This window comes from Excalfactoria chinensis, chromosome 1, assembly GCF_039878825.1.
Source record: "Excalfactoria chinensis isolate bCotChi1 chromosome 1, bCotChi1.hap2, whole genome shotgun sequence".
Classification (NCBI taxonomy): Eukaryota; Metazoa; Chordata; class Aves; order Galliformes; family Phasianidae; genus Excalfactoria; species Excalfactoria chinensis.
In genome coordinates, this window is record NC_092825.1 from 169591324 (window position 1) to 169614843 (window position 23520).

At 36.9% G+C, this 23520-nt stretch overlaps 1 protein-coding gene across 1 annotated transcript; it reads right to left on the reverse strand.

The window, feature by feature from the left end:
* Positions 1 to 2968: 2968 nt before the first annotated feature.
* Positions 2969 to 23513, reverse strand: AASDHPPT (aminoadipate-semialdehyde dehydrogenase-phosphopantetheinyl transferase). Its single transcript, XM_072349608.1, has 6 exons — positions 23336 to 23513; positions 22380 to 22605; positions 11637 to 11758; positions 11032 to 11193; positions 5840 to 5917; positions 2969 to 3744 (listed from the first exon to the last, which is right to left on the reverse strand). The coding sequence occupies exons 1-6, from the start codon at positions 23477 to 23479 to the stop codon at positions 3586 to 3588; spliced, it is 891 nt and encodes a 296-aa protein (XP_072205709.1). The 5' UTR covers positions 23480 to 23513; the 3' UTR covers positions 2969 to 3585.
* Positions 23514 to 23520: the final 7 nt, after the last annotated feature.

Below are 23520 nucleotides of genomic sequence, written 5' to 3' on the forward strand. Positions count from 1 at the left end.
CAGGGAGTCTCCTTGCAGTTTGAAATATCTATTGTCTGGATAAACATGCCCAGGATCACAAATATAGGAAACTACCATGTCCAGCCACTGGTAGGTTTAGACAGCTGTTAAGGAGGAGTCTGAATCACTGTTTTAAACTTGGTTCCATCAATACTGACCAAATACTGTTCACCTTCTTTGTTGCAGTCTTGTAAAGCTCCAAATAAATAAAAATAAAAATAAAAAATAAAAAATAAAACAACAAACCCAAACCAAACCAGCCTACAACAAAAAACCTAACACTGCTCATCTGAAAAGCTACTTTTCCTTCCTATCTTGCTTTTCTTTTTGCATCATGGTTTTACTGCAATGCTTAAGGTAAAGATGACTGAGTTGAATTGCTGCCTAGGTGCTAACAAGAACCTCTAAATTACAATCAAATTTATACTACAATTTCTTGGCTGAATAAGATCTAGAACAATTGATTAACATCAGTGCATTTGATTACATAGTACAGTGCAAGATATATTTTGCATAGGTTTACAGACTTTGTGAAAGCCTGAATGAATACGTATAATCCACTTTTCAAAACGACATATTTTCACATTAAATGGCATCAGTCTCTTACCACATAAATGCAATTTGTCCTTAAGTTTTGACACTTGAAGTTCCTATTCCACTCCAACACTTTAAGTGAGATGCATGAAGATTTAGAAGATGGTAATATGTCCAAGATGAAACACATTCATCTGCTTTTGGTCATTAAAGAGCAAAACTGAAAAATTAAATTGAACAGCTATGTTTTGTGCTGAGCATACACTTCATATCTTCTTACATTTCAGACTCCAAATTATGTGGTGTTGCCATGTTTAGGGCAGTGTAGATGAAACAAAAGAGATGAGGGAAGGAAACTCTGGAGAGGGGATCAGAAGGCTGGAGAATGTTTGGATGTAATTGGGAAATCTCTTGCGGATAGAACAGTGATGGAGACTAGTAAAGGTCATCTTATCTGCACTGTACTAGGGAAAACACTCTGAGGTAGTGAGGAAAGTTATAGCTCTTTTGGACAAGTACTTCTAAAAAGAGCATGCACACTCTGTAGGCATTAAGAACTGTACTCTGAGGAAACACAAGGAAGACAGTGTAATGACCATGTATGGACACATGGCTCAATTTTTATATAATGGAAAACGCAATTCTGAAAGCCAAAGAACCTTAAATAAATACAGTCACATGGCTCTACTTGGACATAATATCTAAACTTATTTTAATATGTGCCTTTGTGACAGTCAGCTGTTCAGAAAAATTCTGATGTCAGAGCTTCTAGCTGGTCTTTTAGCAGCATGTAGGTAAGTTCCATGCCTACACAGCCCCTCTTTTCCACGCTGCATACAAAAAAATACAAAAACTGTCAGTTTGCATTGACACAAAGCAACCTGACCCAAATGGTTTTTCACAAGGCACCATTATCACCTAATCTTAACCTACTTAAGGCTAAAAGAGAAGAGGTTTCAAGTAGTTCGTGTAAATGAAATACATGGGAAAAATTTACTGTGAAGAACTGCAACCTCATGGATGATTCTGTCTAGACCTTTAGAAACCAGACAGTAAATTAAATTGTCTCATACAGCTGCAACTGATGGCAGCCTCAATGACTGGCAAGGACTGGCACAAACTGGAGCAGTAACAAGCAGGCTGTCGTGAAGCTTAGTCCTTTCTATACTGTCTTATTCTAAACAGGCCTTCTTCTTCTGTGGGCTTCCAAAGCCAGTGGCAGAACATGTCCATTCTTTCAGCTTGGCAACAGTTCTGGTTATCTCAGCTCTGAAACACCTTTATGTGTTTGCACAGCTGGGTTATAGAACAGTTCAGATAGGACAGAAAAAAATTAAGTCAAATGAAGCAGTTAAAAATATCCTATACCAGTAAATGCTGTGGACACATACCCTCTGGAATAGTCTTTTCTGACCTCCATGGAATTCCAGTTATTTAGTGAAATTTATATTTCATTTCTGAATCCAGTGTGAAATGTTTGACTTAGAATTATTCTACCTCTAAAAATTATTCTGCATTTCTATTAACTTCAGATTTGAGGTTGCTGAACATCTAATTTAACTCCTGTGGAGTCTGCTGCCTGTGGAAAGAAAATGCACTGCCATCAATGATTTGTGGTTTTACAGAGAAACAAAAACAAAAACAAACACCAAAAAACCATGATTAGCATGCAATATGAGAGATTCATTAAAATGAATACAAAATTATTAACCCAAACTAGCAGAAGTAGAAAAGTTTAGCAGCATATACGATTCAGGATTATCGGCAGTGAAACCTTAAAACCTTACATACTTATCTAGTATCGTATTCATCTCTGTAATATGCCATGGCTTTATAACAAATATATTCTCCTTGAGTCAGAATACAGTAGCCAAGCTTTGCACAAATCTTAATTCACAGAAGTGTTATGTTTAACTGTGGGAGAGAAATGAACACTTCATAGCTATGAAAATCGTTCTATTAAGTATGAGATTCAATCCCTTCGGTATGTTTTCTTATATTTAGGAAGATCACAATTTATCTATGACTTAGAAGAAAAGAAAAAAAAGAGAGAGTGATGTCACAACACCAAATTCATCTTGGAAAATATGAAATATTCTAAAACTATACTCCAGATCTACAGATTTTCTCCAGAAATTTTAGTTTACTGTAACATAATAAAATACTTTGTCTTCAGGTGCTGTAACAATATCTGTTAAAGAAAACAAAAAAGAAAAAAGAAAAAAAAAAAAAAAAAGAAAAAAAAAGACAAAGGAAAAAAGAAACAAACAAGCAATTGTTTGTTTTGTTTTCTCCACAGGACTTAGTTTCTAAGATTGCGAACCTGTAAGTGCAAGCCTGGGAAAACAGATCTGCTGTTTAGCAAACGTCTATGACTTAGTGTAAAAAAAACCAACCAAAAAACAACACAAAATGGAAGTACAAAAATGAAAACTTCTATTAAATACAAAAAGTTTTAATTAAGGTTTTAAGTGAAAAGGATATGGAATACTTTTATGTTAAATTCCCACGTCAAAACAATTTTACATGGTTTTATTTCCAAGAGCACAACTCAGACATTATCAGCTTGCTTTTATACAACTAAACCTCAAATCACGTACAATACTTGCACCATATAATAGCAGCAAAAAGATTTTTACCCATTTCTCTGGCTTTATTCATTTCACTGGAGTATAAAAACTATGCTTTTTTTTTTTTTTTTTTTTTTTTTTAAGATAAAGGTGACATTAAATAATAATTTAAATCCACCATAAAACACACAAACATACCTCCATGTGTTAAGCTCTTGCTGACTGATTGACAACACTATTGTAGCTCTGCTTCCTGTTACCAGCAACAGTAATTACTAAAGCACGAGAGAATCAAGAATCAAAAATTCACGTGGTCAGCATAGACTTTTCACTTAGAATTCCTTCAGCAAGGAAACATGTCATCTTCTTAAATACTGACAGAAAATGTCAGGTTTGAAAAGGGAAATATAAAAAATATGAGAAAACAATTCTTATTTACACATGCACATGTATTCCTATGATATTTTGTTTTTAAGCATTCTCATCTTGAATTTGAACTCTGTTTCATTGGACTCTCTTGCTTAGAACTAAAGTTATCCCAGTATGCAGAATCCTCAGGTGTAATTGGAATTCCTGGTGCAACCAAATCTTCAAAAGTCAATAATGTAAACTGTGGTCGATGAGACAGCATGGAACACACCTAAGGAAAACAGATATAAATTTGTCATGAATCAGTAAGTCTCCATTTTCTTCCTGCAGCCTCTCATGTAAAGTTAAAACTACATTTTGCTTTCTGAAGGAAGAAAACATTCCAGTTAAAACCAGTGTCCCCATTGCCAATTTGGGCTATGCATCAACTAACAGAAGCATGTAACATGGTGCAAAGAAAAAGTAAGTTTGCTTTGATTCAGTTCAGAAAACAGAGAACTAGGGACAGAGAATTCTATAAACACCATAGAACAACTGTTTAAGCTCAGAAAAAGCAAAAAACAAACTACTACATTACTACATTACTACATCAGACATGATTATTTGAGACAATAGCATTAGGATTTACTCCAGTGGAGGAATGTCTACTCAGACTCCTCTTAATACCAGCCATCACTGGGGCTGTGCACACACTCAGTCTACTCACAGAAACTCCTAGGGACAAAAGCAGTAATAATCAAGCCACAATTCCCATTGTTAAGTTCAGATTAAATGCAAACTCAGATATTGGAGATGAGTGTGTCACAGTCTCTGCATTAGTTAAACTGCACCTCAAAGAAAAATAGGCTTGTTTTCCTGAGCACATGTTACTTTATAGCCTGCTGTATTCTATCTGCAAGTGTAATTCCAGGCGGGCAAAAAGTACAGTTGCATGAATGACAGAGGCTGTAACTTGTTCTTCTAAATAATGTCTACACATTCAATCTCTCTAAACAAAGATGAAAAACACCCTTTCCCCTCAACATATTTAACAACAGACGGAATCCATTCTACAGTTTCCATATAAAATAAGAAGGCCAAATTTATTCCTCCATATTACTGTTAAAAAGTGTCCTGAAAAAGAAACACAAACGCACATAAATTTTCACTTCATTTCCATGCTGAGGAGTCAGAGAATGCCCACTTGTGCTACTTAGTATTTCCTATTTTCAATGGACTGAGCTAATGAAATTTAGGTCTTTATAAATTTAGTTATTGAGTAAGTATGCCTTTGAGATTTTTCTTGATTCAAATACTTTGCATTGTAAATCTCACTATACACCATATCTGTTCCTTCTGTGATTATTTTAAGGTGCATGACAGTGATAGCAACGGTCAGCAACTAATCCTGAATTCTGTAGTATACTTGCATAATAAGCATACTGTCAAACAGAATGCATGTATTTTTCCTAAATAACATTTGACAGAGTACATCCACAAATGTAGCTTCCATCTGTTTTTTGAATTTAACCAACACAAGCTAAAAGATCTGCCTCACAGTGCTATCTGTGAACACAGGCACAGATTTTGTAACCACTTTCATCCAAGTAACATCTATTTTTTTGGTCGTTCCTGGTACAGTCTTGGTAGCTACACAACGGACAACAATAGATTCACTTTCTTGGGAGCAACTGAAATGCCACAGCCACACTTTCCTTTTACTGATTCTCTGGCTATTTTAGCTATGACTTGTCAATCTGCTTCAAATTTGACTTCTACTGCTATTTTAATGGCCCAGGTCTTTGCTAAATTATACAGAAACTCCTGAAAAGCTTTTAAGTAGCTCTGTTGCCTCACTTCATAAAAAGACTATGAAGAATGAAGACTGATGCTGCTGTTTTCCCAATCTGTTGTTCTTGCCCGTCTCAAGAACTGTTCTAATGATGTTTGAGAGCTGGATCTGCTCTCAGATACATGAAATGATAGCCTCCCATTAAAACAGGAGGTGGTGCAACAGTTCAAAAGTTCAGATTAGTTTGCATCTACAAAATCCGTATTTCTGACTTCAGCCTAGCAGGCTGTAATAAAAAACACTGAATCGTCTCTTGAATAAACACAGTGAATGCTGTAGCACATACATTTTAGATTTAACATTATCAGCTGCTGTCTTCTGAAACCATTTCTCCTTCCCAGCTTGTTCCTGAAATAGGCACGAATAGACTAACTGTAACAGTCCTCCAACAGTCTAACACTGCAGTTAAGATAAGCTGTCCTTGGCCCTACATCTGAGGTGAGGCCTTATTTCAGCTAAAGCATCATGCTAAGCTTATGTTCAAGTAACTAGTTACCAAGACACCAAGATGTGCAAACACATTGTAATTTCTTACATCAGTATGTTGCTGTCCAAATCCCTCCGGTTTCCCAAGAGCCACTGCAATGTGATGATAGTCATCTAACCGTGTTTCCTAGTAAAGATGAAAAACAGCAATGTAAACGTTTTTTCTTCACCCTGTTTCCAGCAGAGACTATGCACATAGTTAAAATATGGCTCAGAACTATACAAAAGCACCATTTAAATTACTTTAGAATAATGACATTCAGACAGCAATAGCCCTTCTTAGAAAGTTTGCTGAAAACCTCAAGGATGCAGATACAGTTAGCAGAGATGAACTGGTTGCTATAGGTGAGCACCATCTCACCCATTTCTAGACATTTATACACCAGTCTGTGACCTTAGTCTTCCTATGTCGTACCTTTCTAAGTCACAAGCCATACAGCCTTATTTTAACTCTTTGTTTTCAAATGAGATTAACTATGTACTTTCTCTGGAGGACATTCTAAAGACCAAGAACACACATGTAAACTTCAAGTAATGACCTTCTTGCTCTTGGCTGTGGACATCATGCAAGTCCACAGCTTACAACTTCAAATTGCTGACAGAGTACTCTGAAAACTACTCTGTGGAAATAGTTTTCCACAAAAATATATTCTAATATATGTATTTTAGTTTATGCATATATAAATACATATATATACATATATGTACATACACACATATAATTTATAATAATACTTTAATTATAATGCTTTAATAATAATAACTATTATTTGACACTATCAATAATATTTTAATATAACTTATATTTAACAATTTTATTTTAAAGTTCCCCACACCACATAACAGCTAAGAATTCATCATAGGCAATTCACTTCAAAAGAAACTGCTTTTATGTATGGTTTCTAATGCTGATTTTATAGTCAAGTCATAATCCTGCTTTTGTTTTGTTTCTAATAAAGGGGAAAATGTTTTCCTTGTTTCTTTATCAAAAATTTTCCATACCTGAACTGTACAAACTTTCTAAAACAAAAATCAAGAATTGGAAGAATTTAATGTAAAAACAAAACTATCTAGATGCTACTGTTAACCTGAAAATCATCTACTTGTGTGGATACCCTCCTGGGAGGTACGACTGAACCTCTCATTTCCATTTATAAGGGAAATACAAACATACTGTATAATTACAGAAAGAAAACATCACTATGTCCTCTCTTCTGTGATTCCACAATAAGTACTGGATATAAAACAGGGACCAAGATGCTCAGCACCGATGTTCTGAATCCAGCTCAGTTAAGACAGTATCTGCTCTATTCACATGCAGAAGTACCATAAGGATGGGGCACTTTACAGTCAAAGATGTGGGTGCCTTGGCCAATAAGTGCTGGTGTGGGAGCAGAAGTAATGGCAAACAATTGGGAGAGTTCCAGGGTGGCAATGTTCTGTGCTTGTCTTGAAGAAAAATGACCATGTACACTTTTTAATCACTTTACCTCCTCCCTGCCCTCTTTTTATTCTTAGCCTGTCCAAAAGTCTAAGGACTGATGAGACTGCACACAGCAGCCTACATCTGTTGTCAAATGACTGAAAGCAATTGTTATAGCTCTCAGTAAAATGCACCGAAGTTTGTTTTTCTGACACTAATTGATATTTTACTTCTTAATGACGCAATTATAAACACACATCATGTAAAGTCTCTTATAGGTAGTTAACCAAACCATTTTCTTTCAGTTCTAAGCTGCACTTAACTGGAAGTGACTCCTTAGATAAGGGGGTCTGTTCACCTGCAGAAAGTGCTCTCAATGAATAATTAATTTAGAGGGTTTCCTCCCATTTACTTCGTCTACCCCCAGTGCATTAGAGGTCAAAAAACAGTTTTCAGCATTCTCTAATAAAATGTAACAAACTATGGCCTGTATTTTATCTTCATTGCTTCAGAGAAACGTAAACCCCAAACAAACAAATCTTTCATGGCTCTTGCTAATGGCCAGCAAAATCCTTACAGTGTGAAGTTAATGCAGCATAGAGATACTTAAAAAACAGCGTATCAATCTGTTTCATATTCATTTGGAGATATCTGTACACAACCTTATCAATTAAATCCAATTTCTTACATGAATATGGATGACTAAATGAAAGCAGAAGCAGCACTGGAAACAAAACAAACAGTACAGAAATTCCTCTGCTTTTGTTAAGATTCTTGTCTATAAAACAAAGGACATATAATGGATCAAAACTTGTTTTTCTCTGAACCAACTAAAGGCACAATGAGACTTATAATTACCTCATTTCAAAGGCTCATCAGAATGACGTGCCTGGGATTCAGATCAGTATGGATTCATTAAAACAGACAACTTATGAGTAAACTGTACCTTCACAGGCAGCAGAACTGATTGCTGTATGAATCCAGGTGGATTAGCTAACCTTGGAAACAAGCTTTAATTCCTATTTTTTTCCTCAAAATACAACAGAACAAACTCCTCTTTTTGAGGGTAAAAGACTCCATTACCATTGCACACTAACAACAGTTACTCAATATGCTTCAAATTAATCCAGGTAATCTTACTTTCGAAGAATCGTGTTTGTATGCAGGCAAACCAAGCAAGTATTTGCTACCAAATCACACAGTCAATTATTTGTGCTTTTGATCCATCTCCTACCATACAGATCTGAGAAGTAAAAGTGAACTTTCTACCAGACAGAAAAAGTCCCCTCAAGTAAACTCGGCACAAAAGAGAACACAAGGAAAACACTGTATCAATAATAGGAGTCTTAAAGGTAATTCCCAGTGATCTCTCCCAGATGACTCCCGCAGATTTCTCAAAATTAGTGCCTGCAGTTACCAAAGTTATTTCGAGAGTTTGGCTCGAGGCCAAGTGATCACACAGAATTAAGCATTCCTTAAGTAAGAAAATGGGTACATGTAAGGGAAACTGTTGATCACAGCCTGAACCTCTGATTAACCATGAGGCAAGCGACAAGTCAGCTGCAGGAGCACAGGTGAAGGTAATTCAGCTGTGCTCCTGGAAGGGGTGGAGCTTGACTCCACCTCTTCTAGATCCCATTTAAGGGCGGACCATCACTGAGGTAGCATCTCTTTCTGGAGATTGTTCTTTTGTGGAGTTTTTGTGGTGAGCCTCAACATTGGTGAGCATTCATCTCAACTGAAAGCCTCAGTACTGGCAAGTCTTTCCTTAGATATTCTCTGGCTATCCATTACTCTGTAATTACAGCTATCCACTTGTATTATTCCAACTATACAGTACAACATTTTGTCTTCTCACAAGTTTCTTTTAAAACTATAGTGATTCTTAATTTTAGTCTGGAGACATATAACTGAAGAACTGTTCCGGTGGTCTTTTTCCATTTCATTTCATTTTAATTAATGTCGATATTTAAATGAAATTACACCCAGCAGAGCTAGTATTTTAAATGAAATCTCATAATAAATCCTGTCTTTGAGATAATACAATCTGCATAGTTATAAGGCCATGCTCTTGGGAAGTAGTGAGCAAGCATGGAAGAGGAGGCTTTTCTCAGAAAAAAAATAAATTAAGCTTCTGGAAGTATTAATGAGGTACAAAGAAAAATATAATATTATAAAACATTTAAGTACTACAAGCAGCTATCTACATCATCATCTCTGGGCTATTTTAATCAATCAACCACCAGCATGCCTTCAAGGATCAAAGTTTGGAGCTTCAGAAGTTAATCAAAAGAGATAAAAGCTTCTGTGACAATGGTACAGTTAGCATTAAGGCAGAAAACAGTCATATTACAAGATTTGTCACAATCTGTCCTAGGATATTTCTTGCTAGTCTGTAATTCCCACTATAGGATTTCATGACATGCTCAAATCCTGGAGACCATGGGAATATTAGTATGAGGATTGATTTAACATGGGCAGATTTTAAAATAGCAGAAACCCAAGTGTGACCAGAGATGCTGAAAGGAATGAACTCTGAACAGGTTAAATGTTACAGCTTACAGGTTAAATGTTAACTTACGCTGTATTTAATTTTTTTTATTCACTACATGCATACCACACGTACTGTGTATGCCAGGTAAAACAAGCATACACCAGATATTGGTCATTCAGACAAGCTCTACCAGAACAGTCATGTCCAACAATACAGGTATTTGCAAAATGTAAGGTTTCGCACATACTGCAAGCCGATCACTCAAAGAGAAAGCACACAACTATTTTCTCAAATAGAACTATAAAGCATACATTCTTTGAACTTCCAGTCAGCTACAGACGTGCTGCACAACCTTACAGAAGATGAAGACAGGGACAAATGGGAACAAAAGCCCCTTTCTAGACAACTTTAAAGTCACGTTTTTTCCTCTTTTCCCTTTCAGTGACAGATTAAAAGTGTTTCTGGAGGGCTTATGATTTCTTTCTTTTTTTAGCTGGTTAAATATTGTGAGATGATAGCATCAGTTCTTTTTCTCCCCACCCATTAGATGGCCACTGGTCACTCCCACAGATGTTTTAGTGTCAAGTCTCAATAACTTTCAAGGAGGAAAAAAAAACAAGTAAAATAGAACCAAACATGTTAACAAAGACAAAACCCAACACTCAGAAGACTGAGCTCAAAAAGTATGTTCCAATGAAGTAAAGGCAATTGTTTTTTGCATCTGCCCATTCCAATACACAGCAACCAGTGAGTACCTCTTCAAACCTTCATAAATGCACAGCTTCCTCATTCAAGAAGGTGAAGGGGGAAAAAAGCAACAACAAAAAAACAACCCAACAAAAACACAACAAAAGAGTTGAAGACAACACAATCATTTCAAAGATGTAATATAAATGCTAACCAATGGAATTAGTTATCACCAGTCTCGTTCTCAGCCAACTGATCACAGAATCACTGAGTATCCAGGTTTGGAAGAATTTCAGATTTTTTTATACTATTCACAAGTCAGGTCTGAATACACCTCACTGAACTTCCTTCATGGCCTTGGATGAATATCCTCGAGTGCCAGAATGATATTCCAGGAACAGGAGAACTAAAATGCCATTACAATGAATGTACTTTGTAGGAGCATTTTGTGACTGAAAAAAAGGATTTTACATGCCAGTGATTTACACCCTATGTGTTAATCTATATCTTTCCAATGTAGTTCTACAGAATAAAGGTGTGAAGTTGCAAAAAAAAATAAATAATAATAATAAAAAATAAAAAAAATTAAAAAAAATAAAAGCAATAAGATTAAAAATAAAAATTGAAGATTTCTTACCTCAAAAATCCACTCTTCTTCTTTTTCTCCATCCAACAGCATCTGGGTCTCATTATACATCTTCCCTATTTCCATTTGCAATGGGGACACATTAAATTCAATTCTTTGCAAGTTAAAACCAATCCCAACTCCAATAGCCTTCAAGAAGCTTTCTTTTAGGGCCTAAAAGACATAGCACCATTTTAAGAACACTCCCTGTGCATACTGGCTGTTTCAATTTACCTTCTTTATAAACATTATTTATAAGCAGACACTGGTAGGTCAAATAAATTAAAGGCTTATACCTGTTAATATGATGGTAGACAAGACACAGTTATCAAAAGAAAAAGGTTACCAGCATCATTATTAGTTTTCTCACTGTGTAAAAATTAACATCCAGATATGAATCATTTAGCATGTTCTCAGTACGTGTTTAATGCTAGTTATAAATCCTTCCAGAAATATCAACTGTATTATGTTTCTTAGAGATAGTCTGACGTTAAATAGATAATCTCTATATTTTCATGAAACTATAGAACTATATAGTTTTCTCGTAATTAACAAAACATACTAACAGTTTACAGGTAGTAGTATTGTAGTTTTTAAATAGGAAATAAATGTATTACCCAGTGTCGATGAAACATATCCAGCTGCATCCACTCATTATTCATAGACTTGATTACATGCCACTCTGTCTCGGTAAACTGTCGCTTCATGATATGAAAGAAATTCGGAATTGAGCTACTACCTACAGATTTGAAAAAAATATTTACGGGAATTTTAATAGAGCAGTAATGATAAGCAAATGAATTACTTTATTGCTCTGAAGAAAAGCTCACTCATAAGAAAAGAAATATGAACACATGCTGCTCTGCAATCTGAATTTACATAGCTTCAAAGCAATGAGCAGATGCTGCTGACAGCTCAGAACACAGTATTAAAGAAATCATTCCTATGGCGAAATTGTTACATAAAAATCTGATATGAGAGTCAAATACATTCCATATTTTCAGACAGTATTGGACCAGTGGAGATCATATATTAAAAAAACTATATCCAGCTATAAAAGCAGTACATAAAATTTTTAGTATTTGACAGCTTGATGTAGCAACATTTTAAAAACAGCATGCTGCTTGTCAGAATTCATCAGGCTATTCTGCCTTCTGTCATTGGACAGTGGGATATGAAACACTGTCAAGCACATACAGACAAACAAACAAAAACAACAACAAAAACACAACAAAACAAACAAACAAAAAAACCCTCAAATCCCTGGATTAAATTTAAGCCTCCACCAAAATCAGCACAGCTGTGTACTGCCGTCACAGCTTTTCAGGGACTACACCAATACTCCCCTGTAGTCCTAATTTATTTTGCAAGAGATGTTACAGATTGTGTGGCTCTATTGACCAATGGCATTTCTACAATGCACTGGAAGCTATGGACATCATTACACACTTCACTAAACACCCACAACCTGTATGATTAACCAGTATACCGTGCAATCTGTCCAATAGGGCTTACAGCTGGCTAAGCAGACAATGGCACAAAGCAATCTATTTTCTTTAGTTGGGATAACCAAAATCAGGATAGAGAAATTTCCACACATTGAGACAATGTTTTTTGTAGCTTATGCAATGTTCTTGTTAAAGGGAAATACTAGTCGTGTTTAATGCAAACTAATCTCACCTCCCTCATTGCAAGGCTGCTCTTAATTATTCTAGAGGGACTGTAGCAACTGGGAGATGTGCCCGAAGACTGGAGAAATGCAAACATCACCCCCCATCTTCAATAGACATGAAAGAGGACTTGGGGAACTACAGGCCAGTCAGCCCCACCTCTCACCCTGGGAACATGACAGAACAGTAAACCATTTCCAGGCACAGGAATAGCAAGAAAATCATCAGGAATAGTCACGAGCATGGATTTATAAGGAGGAAGTCATGCTTGATCAACTAGATAAGATTCTACAATAGCACGACCAGAATGAGGAGAACAGTGGATATTGTCTTCCTGGACTTAGGTAAGACCTTTGATACAATCCTTATAAACAATCAGCTGATGCATGGGTTGGATGGGCAAGCCCAGAGTGCAATGATTATTAAACCTTTTTCATAAAGTGGTTGTCTTCTACGTGTATATAAGCACTGTATAAAAACAGATACTGGCTGCAGCAATATTTGGAGTCACACTGAAGCACAGACTCAGGTTAGGTTTCCTGACAATTTCCTTTCCAGGTCATACTGCAAAATGGAATCTGACATACTGTACACATAATCTAATACATGGTACTGATATTTCAGAGATGCCTTCAATTTCCTTTATAGACCACAGTGAAAAAACTTCTCAACATGGAAATAATGATGGAAATTGCTGCAGTTAAAGGAATGATCCACAACAATCTGAGGACAGAAATAACATTCTTTTCAGGAGAAAAAGGAGATACCAATAAAGAAAAGCAACCACAATGTCAAGGATGCTGTACATCTATTAGACACTCCAACTTCCCTGAAACAATGAAAAATAAACTAAGCAATTCTTCAATTTGGAGAAAGATCTTTAATCTTGCTGAGTTTAAAATGTCTTTTATACATACATACATATATATATATATGTGATTATATATATATGATTAGATGACTGTATTAAAAAGCACTCCAAACCCTTCAAGGTCTTTTCTGACCTGGGCAATTCTATGATTCTTGTGATTCTATGAATGGCTATATCCCATGGAGGGGCCCCATCCAGAGCAGGGCATTAGTGTGAGGAGAAAGTAGCACCAGACAAAGTGTTAGAGATTGACCACAACCCCTACATCCCTGCACTGCTCAAGACAGGGGAAGAGGTAGAAGAGTTGTAGTGAAGCTGAAACTCAGAAGGGTCAGAAGACAAGAGTTCTTTATTTTTGTCTTTCTCACCATCTTACTCTAACATTGATAGGCAATAAATTATGTTAATCTTCCTCATGCCAACTCTATTTTGCTCATGACAGTGAATGGTGAGTGATCTCCCCACCCTTACCTTGACCCCCAACCTTTTAAATCTTGTTTTTCTCCCGTGTCCTGTTTGGGAAAGGGAATTTGATGATCTTAAGATATCTCTTGCAATGTTAATGATGCAATTACTCTATTATACTCTGCTAATAAAATTTAAAGAATATTACATCCATAGAAGTATAATCTGACTAATCTTTCAAAATCTGTCTCCTACATATTAAAAAAAATAATAATAATAATAAAAAAAAATAAATTAAGTACTGTATTAGATTAAAAATACCTGATACCCTGACAATTTCTAAAAAAGAGTGAGAACAAAGTACTAAGTGATGCTGGAATAGTCCAGTATCAGATCTGGAAAGTAAATGGTTGCGCACATCTATATATGCTTTTTTGTTTTGCTTTGCACAAACTATTTACATTGAAATACATAAATATATCATAGAGAATCTATTCAACTTAAATGACAACCGGGTTTCTTCATTTGTTTTGTGAATATTAGGCCAAAAATCTGCATCTTCCCTGTCAGACAGTAAAAATTCAGACCACATATAAATGATTGATTTTTAAAAGATGTAGGAGAGAGAGAGGTAAGAATTAGCCCTGTTTGAGAAAATGTTTCAGAAATAGTAGATAAATACAGGGCTATCTTTCTCCATTTTTTAACTGGCTAAAAATAAAGTGAAGCAAATTGCCTTTATAGGAAAATAACAAGCCACTAAAATCAAGATCTATATACAGCATGCTATTAATAGTCCCACAGACAGCAGTATATACCAATACAGAAACCTTCAGAATTTACCAATACAGAAATCTTCAGACTAGTTTAAGTTTACACTGCCACAAACACAAGGTCAGCCCTAAAAGAGCTTGGTAATACAATATTCACTTAGCAAGGGCAGTAACTCTCCTGCTGTACCTGATGTTTGTAAAACCATGCTCAAGAATACAGAGAGGAACAAGTGTCCAAATGTCCTCAGTACAGTACTTCAACAATCTTCAAATTGTTTTGGTCAGACACAAAGTAGCTTATATTGTGTTCTATAGCCAAACTAATTATAATTGATAGCTAAAGCTACTATTATTAGCTTACTGATCAGCCAATCTCTAGAAAAAGAGAATAAAAACAGAATCTTACCTTCCTTGAATTGCATGAAACAAGCAGGCCAGTGATCACAGAATTGTAGGGAATGGAACAGACCTCCAGAGATCACTGAGTCCAAACCCCAAGGATCAGAAACTAATATCTAATCAGTACATATACATTCACTTTCAGATAGCAAGTGGGCCTAGAGACAATGAGAAACACACTAGACAGCAAAATGAGCAACTGAAGAATCAACGGATCAAACCGTTTGGTGTAAAACACAGCATGGCTATAAATCCTGCATGCAAATGAACTGTATAGAACGAGCATGTATTCAGGCTCTTGAGCTTCCAAGCCTTTGGTGTAGAACAGGACTTGATCTCTTGAGATCCCTTCCAACCCCTGCAATTCTGTGATCTCTGAAGGAGACCAAAGGAAAATGATACAGAGAAAACATTACCTCTGTAACAGATGCCCAAGATGTTTATTAATACAATCTAAGCCTTATACAAACATTTAGAAACTGAGAACAGAGGACAAATAATTATCTAGATAAATGACTAATTTAGAAGAGCCAGACAGAAAATTAACAGGGCATGGTTTTTAAATCTATTAGCTCACACAGCTTTAGTGTTCACTGGAAATTGGATTGGCATTCTGTGACCTCTCTACCTTCCTGTCATTTTCTGGAGATTCTCTCAATGATACATATATTTAATACGTATTCTTGTCTTACAACCAATGATAAGCACTAGCCTTAAAATGCCAAAAAATTGAAGTTGCCTCCTTTGATTCACTCAACCTTTCCCAAACTATAAAGATGGCAATATGGTAAAGAAACAACATAATTCAATAATGCATATTATTTTCCTCTGCACCCAGGATCTTTAAGTCCTCATAGCATTAGCAAAACTGCCACAGGTTCAACTGCAGTAACTCTTTTGGACCCAGCAGTGATTAAACTTCTAGCAAGCTATCCTGATAGTCAACCAAAGAAAACAAGGAACTATAATTGATTTGATAGCTCTACCCCCAGAACTGGACAGGAGCAATAGTCATTTCAATATGGCTACAGCCCAGAAAAAAACAAACAAACAAAAAAAACCAAACCAAACCAAAACAAAACAAAAAGTAAAATTTCATTTATATGGATACATCACATCTGATTCCTTATCAGTTCAGAGACAGGTTGTTTATGGACTGCAACAGATATATCCTGTCTGCTTTTAACTTGCTTCTTGAGAAGAGAAAAGGAAAGTGGTTAAAATAAACAGGGTCTTATTAATAAGGATACTTCATAAATTACAAGTTCATTTAATAGAATGTACTTATTCGTAACTATCATTTAAAGCAGTTAAGACAATAAGCAATAACAAAAATCCTTTCTTGTCTACATTAATGGTTGTGCGTTTTATCTGTTTAACAGATACAGATACACAGCCACACTGAGTAGAGCTTGAAGCAGCCCCAGTACCCCAGCAAAAATTGTAAATTATACCATGAAAAAAGGTATTATTTTCATTACGGCAGGTATTGAACAGTTAAAAGAATAATCATGTTTTGTCAAAATAGCAGGAACTCTGATTCCTTTGATCACTGAGGAGATTATGATGCATCATGACAAAATTAAACCTGAAATCCCCAAATCTTTTATCAAGGCAGTATGGTTGTAAGAACACAACTACAGATGTGAAAACATAAGCAATGAGTGAAACATGCTTACACCTCTTTAAAGGTCAGAGACATTTAAGAACATGACTCGAGGACGTTTTTCACACAGAGGGTGGTGACATACTGAAATAGGTTGCCAAGGAAGCTGTGGATGCCCCATCCCTGGAGGCATTCAAGGCCAGGCTGGATGTGGCTCTGGGCAGCCTGGTCTGCTGGTTGGCAACCCTGCACACAGCAGGGGGGTTGAAACTGGATGATAATTGTGGTCCTTTCCAACCCAGGCCATTCTGTGATTCTATTACATGTTTCAATTGAGTTTTGCCTCAAAAAACAAATAAAAAAACCAACTCAAAACAAAAAACACAACAAAACAAACCCAAAAAAACAACAACCAAAAAAACCAAGAAAACAAAAACCAGCAAACCACACAAGAAAAACCTCAACAAGTTATTAGCACAAAGGCACCCAGATATAAAAATCACATTTTTCTGACGAGTCATAGTGTTACACTGTTGTAACACTACCAAAGCCTTCTGACTGCAAACACTAGGATGCAGCACAGAAGTCTGTCTTAGAATAGGAATCTCTAAGGCAGATGGAATAAACATTCTATAACGTCCCTAATAGAGAGCACTATAATTTTTCACACTTAGAACATCCTCATTTCTGTACATATGGTTCTCCTTTGCCCTCTCCCTCCTTCAAAATCAGTAAGCGTTATTATTTTAAATTTGGGAATCAGTTTATACTATACAATAGTGAAAGTAACCATGTAAGAATAGACATTAGATTAAAGTTATAAGGACAACTACCAAGAGTCAAAAGACTGTCTTGGCTTATTTGACAGTTAAAAAACAGCATGTGTTTCTGTTTGGTCCTCCCACAGAGAAGAGAGAGCAGTCAGCTGTGCTGCAGTACCCCTCCCTCTTATCAACATATGCATGAGACCACACCAGACACCTTAGGAACTGTCTCTTATCCAGCCAGTAAGTTATACAAGACAGGAAGTAAGAAGGAGATGGGGATGTGCTGCAGTGTAGCAAAAACACATATCTATCTTCCAGAAATGTACTGTCACTGTTCTACACTTTGATACCATTTCCTTTTTTAATGAAAACAGTTTTATGTTGGCATAAAAAAAAATATCATAAAAGACTGGTGAAATTTTAAGAAAAAGCAATTTACCCTCACAGATTCAGTCAGAGATTGCCTTTACCATTTATCAAGTGTGAGTGCTTAATCAGTCACTGGAGTGTTTGTACAAACATGATGTAATTCCAGGTTAAAACAGTGTTAGGAATTTAAATAAAAATAAAAATAATAGAAAAATAAAATTGCTGTGTAATGATATTTATTAGTATGTTTCAGATGGCCGTTTTTCCCCATTTTCAAACAGAACAAGAACAAAGAAATTCCTCTGTTCACTCATCAACAGGGATAAGACCACTGCAGTGTGTTAGTTCAATAAGGACATGAGCCAGCTATTTCAGTGCTGTTATAAATCTAAAATTGAAGTATTTTCCTATGTATAAATTCTGACATCCTTAACCAATTAAAAAAAAAAAAAAAGCATTTAACCAAATTCCTTATTTAATTTCTTCATCACAAACAGCACTTCTATATGTTTACAGTCAAATAATTAGATAATAATTTGGCAATTGCCCATTCTAGTGAAAGATTAGGTGCTGATTGCTATAAGAAAAAACAATAAAATCAAAACCAATTCAAACTTCAGTCACAGTAAATTAAAGTATTGTGAGAAGGACAAAAGCACTCAAATCTGTCTTAATCCTTATTTGTATTTCAAAAAAATCCTTATTGCCAACTTTGGAAAACAGAATTAGGAAAGCACTACAAGTTCCCAAGTTAGTCCAAACATGACTTACCTGCAGATGACCCAAAGCAAACTAACACTTGTTGCCACATTTCTGACAAAGAGTCATTTCTTTGCTGAAAGGGTTAAAATGCCTCCACACACATTACCTCATTACCTCTCTGTATAAATGGCATCCAGTTGCTTCCAGTAATTAATTTATAACACAGTATGCATTTTACCAAACAATTTAAGCATTCATATTAAAATAATCTAAAGAAAAACAATCTTTCACCTTAGTGTTTCTTCATCAGTAAGTTAATTAAATTGTGATTTAAACCTACTCCAAAAACCTGCTGGATTAAAAACTTACCACCTCAAGAAATTGTAATATGCAATATCTAAAGAGGAAATCTTCCTCTTATGCTATCACTACGTTATCAACTTTAATATCTGAACTAAGTACAAACCATGACAAAATGTTGCAAACCTGTGGAACTTGTGTAGAACTGTCTCTATTTGCAGCAGTTTTTTGTGCAGCCTGCCCTCACCTCCTAAGAAGTAGTTTCACTTTCCAGATTTTAATAACACAGAAAAAGTAAAATTGAAAGAAGCACCTTCAGTACTGATCATAAAACAGAAATAAACAGCACAGATTAAGAGGAGACAAGATGTTTATGTGCACTGCTCATTATGTGTATATACTAACACACAGTTACTGAGCATATTTCTCCAGACTTGCAGTTGCGTGATGTTCTCTTGTGTATTTAAAACGCATATTTTGTTCACTGGTTGAACAACAAAGGAGTATAAGAAATAGAATATTGGAGACCTCCAGATTCTGTAGGATAATATCAGAGGATGGAGTGTTCTGCCCTTAAACAAGCATATTTAGAGAAAAATACTGTAATGTACTTTGAACGTATGGAAATCTTTGTCTTTGTTGCTGCTCCAGAGCTTACATCCAATCTACGCAAGTAGTTATGCTCAGAAATATAACGTGCTTCATAACCGCAGAACAACAGCACCACCCAGTGGAACCACAGGACAAAACATCACCAGTGAAGTCAAAGGTATCCTATAATCACAGCGCTGTAAGAAAAGCAGATCTTGTCTTCTCAGAATTACCAGGAACCTTCTCAGAAAGTATCCAGGTGAGAAAAACTGCTAGCATTAGTTCATAATACAGAGACTACAATTACAAATTCTATCCTTAATGTTGCTTATTCACTGGCTTGCTTCCCCACCACACAGTACTATTAAATACGCATTACTATATCTTTTCCAAAGACATTTATTATAAACCCAACAAGAAAAAACCAAAACCTATAATCTACCAAACTTTTATGTATTTTTCAACTTAATTCACAAGCAACTTATGTAAAATTGCATAACAGGGCCAGGCACTGACACACTCCTGACAGTCACTTCTTGCATATAATGACAAGCATAGAAGTTCCTTCCTTTCACTACCATAAGATAGGACATATGTGCTCCAGACAAGATGTTGACAGCTGAATTACTTCTGAAGACTGTGCTAACTACAGAACGTCAGAAACTGGAAATGAAAGCAGCAATCTTGGAAGGATGTGCTTCATACTCCTCTATACACTCGGAAGTTTGTCACCATGAATCCATGACCGTGGATACAATGACTTCCCCAATAGCACCATTTTCTGTTAACATATATCTAGATCTCTGTGAAAGCACTGAGATGGGTAAAGTAGCATTAGAAAGTACGCACATTCAGGAATCACATCAGCCTGCATCTGTCACTAGCTTTGTTTTGGACAGGCCATCCAGATACGTAATTTTTCAGTATGACTTCATTACAAAAATGTCAATTGAATTTCATCACTGAAGTCTTTGGAATTACTAGCATCTCCAGAATAACCATTATTTTCCTCTTTATAGGCAAAAACACTGAAGACAGTCTGTATCAGATCTCTGCTGTTTTGTCACAGCAGCTGGTGCTCCCAAATCCACACAGCTGCTGACTGCAGCTGTTCACTATGATGTGGAACCATGTGCTCTATTGCAGGAGCTCAGGATCACTGCCATCAGCAATACTAGGAAATGCTGGCAGGAGCCTCTCTTGATAGTGAAGAAGTTATGAAGTAAATGCAGTATTCAGACACCTTCTGAGTATCTTTCCTATCTCAGACAGGGGTAGGAGGTGGAGGCGAGGTGGTGGATCAGGGCACAGCTGCCAACCACTGTCAACTTATCATTGTCTTTTTTTCACTGTCTGGGGCCTACCGGTTCAAGGTCAAAATATAATTGATTGGAGAGTGCTAAATGGAATTAATATCTGTTTTAATATCTGTTCAACTCAGTTCCTGTTGCTGGCTACACCACTGACTTTCTTGTTTCCTACATGCGCCTACTTGCTCCATGGCATGTTCCTGCTCTTGCTGTACATCAAATTTTGGGACTTGTTAATGGCTACACTCAGCACCTGCAGTTTGCTGCGCTGTTCATCGCTTTGTTTCGTTTTGCCTGGGAAAGCCATGACAAAAGCGCTGTACTCAAGCATAATTTGGGCCCAGCATTATTCCAGTCCCTTCAGAGGTGTATGTGTACAGACACGGCCTTACCAACAGCCTACAGTTTCTAGCAAGAAATATCCATCTGCTCTGGTGTGGGGTCCTCCACAGGCTATAGTGGGGAAACACACTCCAGCATGGTAATGGAGCCTTCCTACTCCTGTGACAGCATTACCTGATGACCACCATTTTTTGTCAGTTTGTAAGCGCAAGGAATTGAGTCAGATAATTTCGCTTTGAACTGCAGTAAAGTTTCTGTGCATATTCACTAAACGTACCATTCCAAAAATGTAATGCTGACAATAATCAACAAAAAAGCGTACTGCATTCAGAAAGACGCGGTTAGGGTTTGAATTTTTTTCTTACTACATTACTACATTAAAATATTTTGTAGCATGATGTGCTGGACAAACTCAAGATTATAAAGAGATTTTTAAAAACTTAGCTGTTTGACAAAGATTCTCGAAGTCTAAAAAATACCAGTGTATCCTAAATCTCAGTATACTTCCTTCTCTTCATCACTAAGCATTTGCGAATAAAATGACCTTCATAAAAGTGCACTTAAAAATACCCTTCACTACAATTCCAGTTCATGCTTTTGGTCCTGAAGTTCACAAAGTCATGCTCGCTTTAAGCTTCATACAAGTAAATAAGCCAACAGCTGATGTTTTTTAAGTGTAGCTCCTTGCCGGATATACCTCTAACACACTCTGTTGATTCCCTCTTGCTGAAGATTACTGCACACACATAGCAAACATACCAGTTTGCTACATTCCTGGGCCCAGTGCTGATGCATACAATGCCCACATTTATGTGAATGGGAAATAACATGCCAAGCCACAGGCTGTTAAGGTCTCAGAGAATTGCATCCCACTGCCCCAACACCGAAAGCTGTCCTTGCTTCTACCTCCCTAATTGGTCAGCGAACCTGCAGTTAAAATACATGCAGCTTAAAAAATCCTGTCAGCACCACAGCAGGATTCATGATCTTATTCTTCCAGGATTCTGGTTTCTAAACTGGAAATATATGCCCATTTGGTGTAACAGGAAAACTTAAGCAAGCAGTAAAAAGTGTGTGTAATAATTATTTTAAAAGAAAGAAAAAAAAAAAAAAAACAACAAACAAATACACAATACACGCACACACTCTTCTGATAACACTAAATTGCTAGGACACAGATTGATTATTTGGGACACTTTGATGTCTTCAGCACTTAAGCATTACAGAATCTGCCTTGGTCACAGTAACGCATTACCTGGTAAATTAGTCTTCATTACATCAATGCCAACTTGAAGTTCAGGCTCAGCTGCAAGAACTGCATAATCTCCTTGATGAGAGACATTGAAGTTATAATTTGAACACACAGTGAATATGTTGTTTGCCAGGAAAGGTTTTCCTTTTGATGTCCTTTGCAAGAGTATTTCATTCCAAGGTATGCACAGCTTTTCTGCAATTAATTTCCGCATCAGCAGGCGACCGGCCTATGAAATAAAATGGAATCAGACAGAACTATTATGTGATGTACAACATAACTGAAGCTGCTAAAACACCACCTGCCTAAAAACAGTGTGCTTTCATTACTGCTAAGTGAAAGCGAGTGTTTGTGACAGATAGTTTAGGTTTTCCCCTTCATAAAAGCCCTCGTCAAGTAAATTTAGCCAAAACCCAAAAGCTTTTCACCAGAGCTGGGTGTGCAACACCCATCTCAATATCAGCACAGAGACTGACAGGGTCCACAAAAAGCAGACTAAGCCTTAAAGGCTGTCAAAAAATTGGTCCTTCTCTATCATATTTACTTCAGATACTTTGCCATACTGATGAATACTCCTTATATTATACTGTTTTTACACAGCAAAACTCTCTATAGCTTTCTTTTATGAACAGTCATCCAGTGACTCAGGCACTTCATGAAACGCTGGGTAACCTCTTACAGACAAATCAGCAAAGATCCGCTGCTATTGCAGTGCTCTGTAGGATTTAAACCCTGAACGCATCACGCGGAAGCCTCAAGATCCTAACAGCTTTATTCTCCTACACGCCGCCCTGCTGCCCTCACGCATAACCTCACACGTAAGTCGGTTCCTCACTTCACGCCGTAACGCCGGACGCGCTCACAGCACGGACGGCCGTTACGTTGCAGCAGCGCGGCCCTGCGCGCCCAGCCCTGAGGGAGCCGCTCAGCCCTTCCACCGTGCCCTCCCGTGTGTGTACCAAGGCGGCTTTGGCATCGCGAGCATAGACAAAGCGGCCGATGCGCTCCTTCTCCTCGGGCTGCACCAGCCGCGCTGCCAGCAGCCACTCGTCGCGGCGGGGTCGCCAGGCGGCGCAGGGAAAAGCCCATCGCACGCCGCCCATCGCCCCGCAGCCGAGCCCGCTGCGCCCGGATGGGCGGGAAG